The 11,759-nt window shown below is 38.4% G+C and overlaps 1 protein-coding gene across 3 annotated transcripts; it reads left to right on the forward strand.

Moving 5' to 3' along the window:
• Positions 1-2,494: 2,494 nt before the first annotated feature.
• LOC111607556 (cordon-bleu protein-like 1) lies at positions 2,495-11,391 on the forward strand. 3 transcript variants are annotated; one of them, XM_023329248.1, is made up of 11 exons: positions 2,495-2,569; positions 4,743-4,901; positions 5,045-5,246; positions 5,336-5,603; positions 6,484-6,525; positions 6,631-6,710; positions 6,786-6,980; positions 7,101-7,200; positions 9,135-10,151; positions 10,636-10,695; positions 10,779-11,391. In XM_023329248.1, the coding sequence occupies exons 2-10, from the start codon at positions 4,813-4,815 to the stop codon at positions 10,668-10,670; spliced, it is 2,028 nt and encodes a 675-aa protein (XP_023185016.1). In that variant the 5' UTR covers positions 2,495-2,569; positions 4,743-4,812; the 3' UTR covers positions 10,671-10,695; positions 10,779-11,391. The 3 variants fall into 3 exon arrangements, with proteins under 3 accessions (XP_023185016.1, XP_023185015.1, XP_023185017.1); XM_023329247.1 differs by lacking the exon at positions 2,495-2,569 and adding an exon at positions 3,538-3,708; XM_023329249.1 differs by lacking the exons at positions 2,495-2,569; positions 10,636-10,695 and adding an exon at positions 3,538-3,708.
• Positions 11,392-11,759: the final 368 nt, after the last annotated feature.

Here is an 11,759-nt window from a genome sequence, read left to right on the forward strand (position 1 = left end):
GCTATGGGCTGTATATAACTGATTTAACTCAGTAACTGTTACACATGGGATTAGTTTGGAACTTTAAAATTAAGCATACTGAAAATTTCAAAATAAAAGCCTTGAATATTTTACATGACGTAATTGCTCTTTTTGGCCGTATATGACTTTTTCATCCAAAGCAATGTTACACATGGGATTAGTTCGGAACTTTAAAATGGAGCATAATAATAATTTCAAAATAAAAGCCCTGAATATTTTTACATCATGTAATTGCTCTTTTTGGCTTTATCTGACTTTTCCATCCAAAGCACTGTTACACATGGGATTAGTTTGGAACTTTAAAATTAAGCATACTGAAAATTTCAAAATAAAAGCCTTGAATATTTTACATGACGTAATTGCTCTTTTTGGCCGTATATGACTTTTTCATCCAAAGCACTGTTACACATGGGATTAGTTTGGAACTTTAAAATGGAGCATAATAATAATTTCAAAATAAAAGCCTTGAATAGTTTTACATCAGGTAATTGCTGTTTTTGGCTTTATTTGACGTTTTCATCCAAAGCACTGTTACACATGGGATTACTTTGGAACTTTAAAATGGAGAATAATAATAATTTCAAAATAAAAGCCTTGAATATTTTTACATCAGGTAATTGCTTTTTTTGGCCGTATATGACTTTTTCATCCAAAGCAATGTTACACATGGGATTAGTTTGGAACTTTAAAATGGAGAATAATAATTTCAAAATAAAAGCCTTGAATATTTTTACATCAGGTAATTGCTGTTTTTGGCTTTATTTGACGTTTTCATCCAAAGCACTGTTACACATGGGATTACTTTGGAACTTTAAAATGGAGAATAATAATAATTTCAAAATAAAAGCCTTGAATATTTTTACATCAGGTAATTGCTTTTTTTGGCCGTATATGACTTTTTCATCCAAAGCAATGTTACACATGGGATTAGTTTGGAACTTTAAAATGGAGAATAATAATTTCAAAATAAAAGCCTTGAATATTTTTACATCATGTATTTGCTGTTTTTGGCTTTATATGACTTTTTCATCCAAAGCACTGTTACACATGGCATTAGTTCGGAACTTTAAAATTAAGCATACTGAAAATTTCAAAATAAAAGCCTTGAATATTTTTACATCAGGTAATTGCTCTTTTTGGCTTTATGTGACTTTTTCATCCAAAGCACTGTTACACGTGGTATTAGTTTGGCCCTCTGAAATGAAGCATATTGAAAATTTCAAAATAAAAGCCTTGAATATTTTTACATCATGTAATTGCTTTTTTTGGCCGTATATGACTCTTTCATCCAAAGCACTGTTACACATGGGATTAGTTTGGAACTTTAAAATGGAGCATAATAATAATTTCAAAATAAAAGCCTTGAATATTTTTACATCATGCAATTGCTGTTTTTGGCTTTGTGTGACTTTTTCATCCAAAGCACTGTTACACATGGGATTAGTTTTGAACTTTAAAATTAAGCATATTGAACATTTCACAATAAAAGCCCTGAATATTTTTACATGACGTAATTGCTCTTTTTGGCTTTATTTGACTTTTTCATCCAAAGCACTGTTACACGTGGTATTAGTTCAGAACTTTAAAGTTAAGCATACTGACAATTTCAAAATAAAAGCCTTGAATATTTTTACATGAGGTAATAGCTCTTTTTGGCTTTTTTTGACTTTTTCATCCAAAGCACTCTTACACGTGGTATTAGTTCGGAACTTAAAAATGAAGCATACTGAAAATTTCAAAATAAAAGCCTTGCATTTTTTTACATCAGCTACTTGTGTTTTGAGCATTATATAACTATTTTAACCCAAGGACTATTACGCATGGGATTAGTTTGGCCCTTTGAAATGAAGTTTAACAAAACTTCCAAAATAAAAGCCTTGACAACATTTTAAATCGTACCGAACGGTGCACGTCCGCCTCACTTAACGTTCTTGCGGTTCTCCGCGTGCCACTGATTACGTCACGGCGTTCTTTAGCGTCGACGCCGATTTGTGGCGTGACGACGCCGGGCCCAAACCCCACGGCCGCGCCTTGGCAGGCCCCGGCTAAATTTCTTCAGAAATTTTGTTTTTCTAGTTTATTTTGTTCCTACTCAACCAGACTGTGTTCGATTCCCTTGAACATTTTCATTATCGTTATGTCCCTACGTTTACCTTCAATATTTCCCTTCAACTCTGATGAGCCTCTGTTCTCCTGTGGTCTCCACATCATGATGATGCCACCATCCGATTTGTTACATTTTTCTAATGTATTTATTTCTTTTCTCTTTTTTTCCCCCCCATTCAGTTGCATTTTTAAGAGTATAACGGAGCTTTGCTTTACCGGGTCACCAGGAGCAGATGCATCTCACTCTCGGAATGAGGCACACACAAACACAGACATGCAAAGTGCTGTCATGTGACTGGGCAGGGCCTCATAGGTGTGTTAGCCTTAGACTGCTGAACAGGGATTAGAAGGGAATAGAAATTTCTCCATCTCCAACTCTTTCTATCACTTCACAGAGCAGAAGAGACCGCTGAAGGAGAATGAGACCAATCGGTGGGCACAGGTTAGTGAGCAGCGCATAGGTGGATTTATTAGAAGAGTTTCTGTATGTGACAGCATGGAGAGGCAGTCTTCCCGCAGCTCTAATCCCTCTGCTTTAAGAAACACAGTAAGCTTATTTAGAAGCTAGCATTACAGGGAGCTAGCCATGTTTACAAGAGTTTAGCTGAAGGTGTTGGTATTACCAAGTATTTTACTTCTTAAATTAGTACCCTCTTTTACATATATAAAAACAGCACATTTCTGTTTAATCCTTTATCCATCCATATTCCATATCATTTAAACTTTATCATATATATGTTTTTAATACAACTTCAGTCTTCAGTATTTTATGTGACTAACCAAGAGCGCAATTGCAAACCTTTTGGTCTTCGTGCAAAACTAACAGATCATCACAAAGGTGGAGCATGGTGGTGGTAGGATTATGCTGTGGGGATCCTTTTCCCCATTAGGTATAAGGAAGTTGGTCAGAGTTGGGAACCATGCAAATCAGAATTTTCTATGTAAAAATATCATTTAAAAACTACTTATTTTCCTTCTTTTTCACAATTAAGTGCTATTTTGTGCTGGTCTGTCACAGAAAATCTTCTCCATACACTGATGTTTGTGGTTGTTATGCAAAATGTCGCTTAGCAGATACCTTAGGATTTGATGTGTTCAGCAAAATTACAAGATGTCTTGATAATATCTAAAGGAGAAAGCAAGTCACCGCTCCACAGATTCAGAAATAGATCGATTTCTAAGGGAGGGGCAAAGGGGAAGTACGCCATTCTTGTAAGGACCGCACCTGACACAAGCTACATTATAAATTAAATAGATACTCTTTATAATATTGGCCATGTAGACAACAAAAGTAGCTGTAGGTAAAAATAAGCAGTGGTGGGTGGTCGTGTGCGCGCGCGTACCACCGCGCTGGGAGAAAAAGAGGGCAGGCGCGTGCTGACGAGTTGACACACAGCTGTTTAGCTGGCACGCCCCACTGACCTGATGTAAAACCCAGTGAGACGGACTGTTGAGTTTAACCGAACTGGTTGACGAGGCCGAACTGCACCATACTGAGTTTAAGCTGAGCACAGAGAGCCATTAAAGAGCGACTGGCAAGGACGAAGAGTGACGAAGTAAAACTTACTGAGGCAGCCGACGGTAAGTTGCTCCGTCATTCCCTGGGAAACGCTGGAGTTAGCAGCTGTGGTTTCAACTGAGCTCTACCTTTACTTCTTTAACTTTTGAGGAACTTTACAAGGCTAAACTAGAAAAATAACATATTTTTCAGCATTTTATTTAGACTTGAATTTGATAAGCTAAGTAAAGGAATTGTTTTGGCGTACTTGAAACAGCTGCGTTGCTGCGCTTTAAGTGAAGACAGGGCCGATCCTAGATTTTATGGGGTCCTATGCTTGATTTGTGTGAAGGGCCAAAGGTGCCACACTCCACTATATAAATCATTTGCTTTTCTTATTGAAGTAAAATTATGAATACATAAATATAAAACATGTCTAAGTTTCTTAAATATATAAATAATTTTGGGACTTGTTATTCAAACACATTTTATGTAAAAACCATTCAATATATTTCAGTTTTTTTAATTGCTTCACATTTTATGTCTATCTTGAAATAATGTAATCTGTCACTTTAGTTTGTCATGTGGACATCTGAACGAGCAGATCAGTTTATTAACTGAAGACCTGCAACATGAAACAAACATGCTGCAAGTAAATGAATCATGTTTTGAAATATTTTCCCACAATGAAATATTTCCCCATATTTTATTAACCTCACACCCTTCCCTCTAAAAAAATCTATTTTAATACATTTCTGTGTTCTGTAAAAATTTTTATGAGCTTTCATTTTTCTCCCCAAATTTTCTAAACTTATTTTCTAGCAAATTTTAGTTGTACAATCTACACCCATTTTAGTCATATCTAATCACACTAGTAATATATAAAAAAAAACTACGCTCAGTCAACTTTAAACATTTATTTTAAAATCAAAAAAGCTGCTCTGCACATTTCATGTAACAGTACATGAAGGTATTTTTGTAAAATAAAATCCCTCGAGACAGAAACTATATTTTTCATGATGCATTTTGCTATATATTAAAGTTCTTGAAATCCTTTTGCAAATCTTACATTCCATGTATGAACTGCTTTGTATTTGGTGTACAATCTGTGTTTCAGGAGGTTAACCTGATACTGGACGCAGTCTCCGATTCCCAGTGGACCCTGACTGCTCTGTCTGTCCCCTGAGATGGATGAAATAAATCCGCTAGAAAGGGAACATGCGCTGTGCGTCGTTCTCCCAGCGGGGATTGAAAAGAACATTGCAGTGCATGGAAGGTGAGCTTTATCGCTTTTTTTTTTTTTTAAACAACTACATCTGCTGGAATCTGTAAAATCTTTATGTGCTACAACACATATCACAGCTGCATCTTAAGTAGGGTGAGAACACCTAATGAAAGTTTTTTCCTCTCTCTCTTCAGTAAACCAGTGATGGACTTACTCGTGACACTGTGTGCAAATTACCATCTCAATCCTTCTGATTACACTGTTGAGTTCCTGTCACCTAACAAGAACAACATCAGCTTCAAGCCAAACTCTCCTATCGGCTTGTTAGAAGCTGAGAAGATTTTGTTGAAGCCTAAAGGGACTGAAGAAAAAACGAAGAAGCCGTACATGCCCGAAGTAGGAATTATTAAAAATAGGGGGGGAAGGGAAGGATTTAGAAGCAACATGTTATTAAAAAGTATTTTTTATTTTTCTTTACATTTCAGGCAACCGTACGTTTACTGATCAACTACAATAAGTCCCATAAGACAGTGTTGCGGGTGAATCCCAGGCTGCCGCTCGAGACGGTGCTGCCGGCAGTGTGCGACAAGTGTGAGTTTAACGTGGAGACGACCGTCTTACTGAGAGACCTGCAGTCCAAAGAGCTGCTGGATTTGACCAAGACCTTGAACGACCATGGATTGAGGGAGGTGTTTGCTAAAGACACAGCAGCTCAGGACTCCGCAGACTGCCAAAACAAGACAGCTGGAGGAGGTATGTTGAATAGCAGACACACAGAGACCCTCTTTTGGCTTGTATTTAAGATATATGGTGTGTATCGTCTTGTATTTCTCCATAGATGGGGGCGGGGGAAAAAAAAAACTGGCAAAAGTAATTTTTTTTCCAATACTTGTCGCTTTACAGCTGTAGCCTTTTTTTCTTTAATCGAATGTTATGGAATGGATAAAGAAAACCATCTAATTGCCGTTGGAAAAAATCAAAATAATGACCATAAAGTTGCAGTATGTACATTTTATAAAACATATTTTTCTAAGTATTTGTTAAAACTGTCAGCATGTCATAAAGGTTTAGCATGAGACAAAAGACCTGTAAAAAAAAAGTCAAGCTCTTCTGCCTTTTCCCAGTGCTAACTAGAAACGACCAATTAGAGGCATAAGGAGGATCTTTGCGCTGCCAATCACGCCTGTGTTCATGCCGCTTACCTCCCACCCTCCTAAGGCTAGCTAGCATTGCCACTGATGATGGCGGATAAACGTTTTTGTTTTTTTTCTGTAACGGTGAGTGGTCTCTCCACCATTAGTACATTTATCAGCGCATTCACGAGGTTGATTGACAGCACTAAGACCTTCCTCCTGGCTCTGATAGGTTGTTTTTTGTCTGGACCACTTCATTTCTTCAGACGGCAATAGTAACTCGGGGAGGAGGTGGAGCCGCTCCATCTTTCCTCATATGAAACTGTCACAACATTGTGTTAGTTTTAACAAATATGTTTTGTTTACCAACTTGTTCTATAGGTTGACTTATGGAAGTTAGAATATGTGAGAAGGAAATTGAAAATAGCCAGAAGTTTCTCAATGAAAAGCATATTTTTCTGTTGTGTAGAAAAGCTTTTTCCGTTTTCTTGTTTTAACAGCTGGCACACCAACAGAGGTCATCTCACCAACTCCATCACAAGGTAGCACACACAAACAGACACATATCATGACTTAACATGCACTACCCCTAATTATGTAGTGCATAATATGCCAGTTTTTGCTCTACTAATGTTGGTATTTCTTAGACTTGCAAAGGAAGGAAAGGAAACAAAGGAAAAGAGGCTTCTTTAGCTTTTTCAGAAGACGCAAGAAGAAAAACGAAACGGTATTCATTCTGGGTTTTCTGGAACTTGATTGAAAATGTTTTATTTTTATAAGCTCACGTTTTACTTTTCGGTAGAATGGGTCGGTGAGTGCTCCAACGTCTCCTGGCCTGGGGAAGCAGGTGAGAGTCCGTGGGAATTCAGAGAGCGTTTTGTCAACCAACACCCTGCCGGCCGACACGCCCAAGAAACGCCCAGCGCCGCAGCCGCCTGTTGCCGTGTCCCAGAGCGTCCCTAGCAACCTGAGCACCTGCTGTATCCAAGGAGCACAGGTATATCAGGAAATATGCATTCTCTTCCTCTCGTTTTAACAACTCCAAAACATTTTTTATTGTATTTTGAAATCAATTCAGGCAAATAAAAATTAATTGCGCAAAAAATGTCTTCCGTAGTCATCTGGAGAATTTACTTTAAGGAGTACGAAGAGGAGGGCTCCACCGCCTCCCTGTGCAAGCACACAATATGAGCAGAGAGAAGAAACTAATGCGGGAGGTAAGATTTTCCAGTTGTTGTCTTTATTTTGCTCCTTGGTGTTTATCAATAAATACCGCTTTAACAGTATTTAAAAAGAAATTCAACGGGTTCCAAACTCTCTGAATTACCAATTTTCCCTCAAATCCTCGCAGCGTCACTCAATGCCAAAAGACATCACATTAAATCAAGATTAAATGTTGCTGCAAATGGCATCAAATGGAAGATTTAGCAGCTAAATCCATAGCTTTTTATCAGTGCCGAACAGTTTAACCCCCGTTTGGGGCAATTAAAGTGACCCTTGTTCATAGAGCGTATTGGTTCCTGCCTGTTTGGAGATAAATCCCTCTATTGTCCACGCTTTCATTCCCTCTGTATTAATCTGCCTGCTGTTTCCCTGCTGCTTCCCCTCTGGCTGCATTGCTCCCTCTCATTGATTCGCTTTTAGACACAGGAGGTTTTAGTTTACACGAGAAGCATTTGATCATGGCAGTTTTTCTAAGTGCTCCAATTAATGACCTAATTGCTTCCAACTCCAGCTTTGTTTGTGTTTGAACCCACGTCTCGCTTTGCTGAGCTGGTGTTGGTGTAAGACTGGAAAAAAACAACTCCCAGCCAAGACTTTACGGTCGGCAAACATCCTCCTTGCACTGTGGAGGCCTCCCATAATCTAGAATTCCCTCTCTGTTGATGGATTTGCTGGTTATTTGCTGCTGCTTGTTGGAGGTTTGTGAGCGTCTTTATGTTCAATGCGAAAGCCTTTCAGACTGAAGCTGAGCTCTTTCTCCTTCCTGCTGCAGACTCTGTTCCCTGAAGGGGGTGATTGAGGGATCTGCTCTTCCTCTTCTCCTTCCACCACCCCCCTCTTCCTCTCTCCGTCTACTTCCTGCGTTGGCTTCTTCCTACTTCCCATTCGTCTGGCTTTCATGGATATTGCCTTTACATCATAAAATCTGTTTTCAACCTTTTTGGCCTGAACATATCTGATCTTTTTTACTTCAGTTTCATTATGGGTGGTATTTTACAAATGCATCATGGTGCCTCTTAATCAACAAATTTGACAAACTATGAGAGCATTATTATTTTTAAAATGATAAATGTTCTGTTTTATTCAATTCCTTGATATAGTACATATTTACTTCTGTCATTACAACTTATAAGTCATTTTTATGTTTTGTTCTTGATTAAAAGTTTTTTTGTAATTTTTTTTAATAAAATTTTTTGCTTTCAAAATAAAAGTAAACAGAATTTCAGTACTTGAGATAACACGAATGCCTTTGTTTTTAATTTTCCACAGGCTGTCGAATCAGCAAGCATTTCTCCTCCACTGCATTTTTTTTTAGTTTTAATTTATAAAATGAATCGCTAAAATAATGACTTAATGTGGCAGCAAGCAAAACTGAAAAAAAAGCTTTTCTGTGTAACATTAGCGATGGAAGTTTAAGGTTTTTACAATAGATCAACACAAATTTGTGCATAATTGTTTTTGTTTTTTTCTTAAGATTTTCTTTCAATAATGTCTTTTTTTTTCTTGCTTTTCCATAAATGCCAAAACGTTTTAAACACACACTGGATTCCTGTTAGGTCATAAAAATAATCCAAGGTGTGAAAGCAGTAAAAAAAAAAAAAAAAGGTAATGCTATCTACACCACAAGTATTTGAATCATGAAGAGCTTCACGGAAACAATTTCAACCAAATTGGCTACATATTTTTTTTCTTCCAATTTTCCCTTTTCGAGAAGAGCTCATATTTCAATAAAATTCTTCAGATAATTGTTTTCTGGTTTTAACCTGTAAATAACTTGAAGAGAGCTTACTGAGAACCTTCTAAGGCAATACAAAGATAATTATTTTTCACTGGTATTCCACTTTAGAAGAGAGGAAAGTGTTCTTTCTTTCTTTTCTTTTCTTTTTATAAATTGTCGATTTTTTCCCATATTCCCTATCGTCCAAAGAGTCCCTGAAGACTCTGGAAGAGCTGAGAGAGACTGATGATTCCTTGTCCTCTTCAAGCCCATCACTGACTCGTCTGCAGGAAGCGCCCGACTCATATCGCCCTTCGTTTCGAGGGAGAGACATGTCCGACGCCCGCTCGGCTCTCGCTAAAGTCCTCACGTCCTCGGTCTCCAAAGGGACACTGGTGAGGCGTTTGAGAAACTCCGCCGCCTTCCCAAACTTCAACGTGTCGTCCTGCATGTCTACGACTTCAAAGTGTCTGGATGAGGGAGACCATTGTGCAGAGCGTGAGTCTGTTTTCAGATCTAACCTCCCGACTGAGAGCGAGTGGACGGAGCCAGGACAGAGGACTGGATGGACTACCTTTAAAGTCATGCCCCTAAAGAAACCAACTTTCTCTGATCACAAGATGACGCATGACACTCAGGACTGCTGTGAATTGCTTTTAATTGATTGCAAAGAAACAAACAAGAAACGGAAGGAAGAGGAAGAACCAGAAGTTCCACCAGCACCAGCGGATGGTTGTGATGGCGAAACGGCCAATGATAACTCAGAAAATCAGAGCGAGTTTGGTCTGAGTCCTAATGCAGACATGGTTCCATGTAGTTCATGCACTGTTGAAGAGGATGTTTCACATGAAGAAACTGAAGAGGATGTTTCACATGAAGAAACTGAAGAGGATGTTTCACATGAAGAAGATGAGGAAGCTGCCTTCCCTCCCCCTCCTCCACCTGTTGTTTTTACAGAGGACATGGAAACTGTGGAGAAAGAAGATTCCCAAGCTAGTCCTTTCTTCAATGGGCACACGAAGGCATTTAGCGTAGCTCACAACAACGCTTCCTCCGCTGTATCTGACCAGACGACTGTGGCGCCGTCCAGATTTGCCCAGGCAGTAGCCCTGGCTGTGCAAAGGGCCCGCCTGAAGAGTCTGGGCCTCGGCGTGGGCTCAGGCCCTCAAGCCTCCAGCGGTCCAAACGGCACTCTTCCATCACCTTCCAGGTCCTCATATCAGTATGGTAAGTTCCTACCCTTCAGTGCCTTGCAAAAATATAAATACCCTTTTTCAGTATAAAACAAACTTTATTATTATTTTAAGTGCAAAATGTTTGTATATTTTGTAAAGTTTTGGCTTAATTGCTGCTCTGAATATGTTGCTCTTCTAGCAAATCTCCTTTTGTGATTCTGAACACTCTAGTTAACAATTAACCAATTACAAAATCAGTTGGAGTATTTCAATAATTAATCACAATTACTCCAATTAATTGTTTCAGCCCAACTTTGATCTAAAGCATAGTGTTGTAATATTGGTTGAGTGTTCAGAGTTGTCCTGTTTATTAAGGCAGTTTGTTTCGTTGGATTTGAAGTAGTGGTGTCAGAACAGAAATGCAAAGTTGTGCCACAATTTTTAGACTTTTATTTTGTAACTGAATTTAAAACCACATATTTTCCTTTCCCCCCTCACAATTACTCTATGTTCTACTTTGTTTTGGTCTGTCACAGAAAATCCCAATAAAACACATTTGAAGTTTGTGTAATGTGACAAAGCGGAAATGATGACAGGTATCAATGCTTTTGCAAGGCACTGCAGTATTACCTGTTGGTTAACTCTCCACTTCTTAAACATGTTTGTTTTTTTTCTTTAGGTGCCTGAGCTGCGTCTGTGTCCAGCTGCATATGAGGCTCAGCTTTCTGCATGGACTAAAGACACCGGGTTTAGGGTTTGACCTAAGCTAGACTAGCTCATAGTTTTCCATAAGCTATGCTGTTTTTCTTTTTAGTTTTCATTTAATGTTCATGTGTTTAAACAGAAATGCTTTGTTCTGGAGAATGCCAAATGTACAGGTTCGAGTCGCTGATGGATTTATATATATATATATATATATTTTTTTTTTTTCAGTCAACATGTGCCAAAGTGGATATAATGCTGATTTGAGAGCTTTTAGTTGTTTATTTAAAACAAAGAAGAAGTAACCTGTATTAATAGTCCTTTTTTGAAAAATATATTTTTTTTAGGGTGGTTTGGTTTTCAGCCAGCAGGTGGCAGAAGAGTGTTGCTTGTAAATTTACAATCCAAACAGCATATCTTTTTTTCTTTTTTTTTTTTTAGTAAGATTTTCATATAATCCATTCTAGTGGATTTATCCCTGAAAATACGCCACACAATTTTATTGCAATTTTAGCCAAAAATGATTTGTTATTTGTGTTTACCGAGTAGCCATGAAAGCAACATCTGTTTCAGGGACACGCCTAGAATAAAAAAAGTCCAACAAAAAGCTGCATGTATTATTGCATTTTTGATCATTCCCAGCAACAAAATAAGGGGGGGAGGTAAAAAAAAAAAACCTCCAACATTCTTGTTGGAAGCATCAGTTTTATGCCAAGCATTTCATCGCCCTTGTGAGTAAACTTGGTCCACTTTGCTCACATGCACTCGCTGTTGTCTTCAGCGGACCCATACCTTGGGGCAATGCTGCGGAGCTATACTTGGGTGCCAAAAGAATCCGTGCTACTATATGTATTGATCCAGCCGTGGCCTTGGAGGAACAGCGGGGAGCTGTGTGAGCTGGAGACCCAGCCAAAACCGCCTGTGGCTAAAGCTCCCAGTTTGCCAGGCCTGGACTGAG

This window comes from Xiphophorus maculatus, chromosome 24 (assembly GCF_002775205.1).
Source record: "Xiphophorus maculatus strain JP 163 A chromosome 24, X_maculatus-5.0-male, whole genome shotgun sequence".
In the NCBI taxonomy this organism is placed as follows: domain Eukaryota; kingdom Metazoa; phylum Chordata; class Actinopteri; order Cyprinodontiformes; family Poeciliidae; genus Xiphophorus; species Xiphophorus maculatus.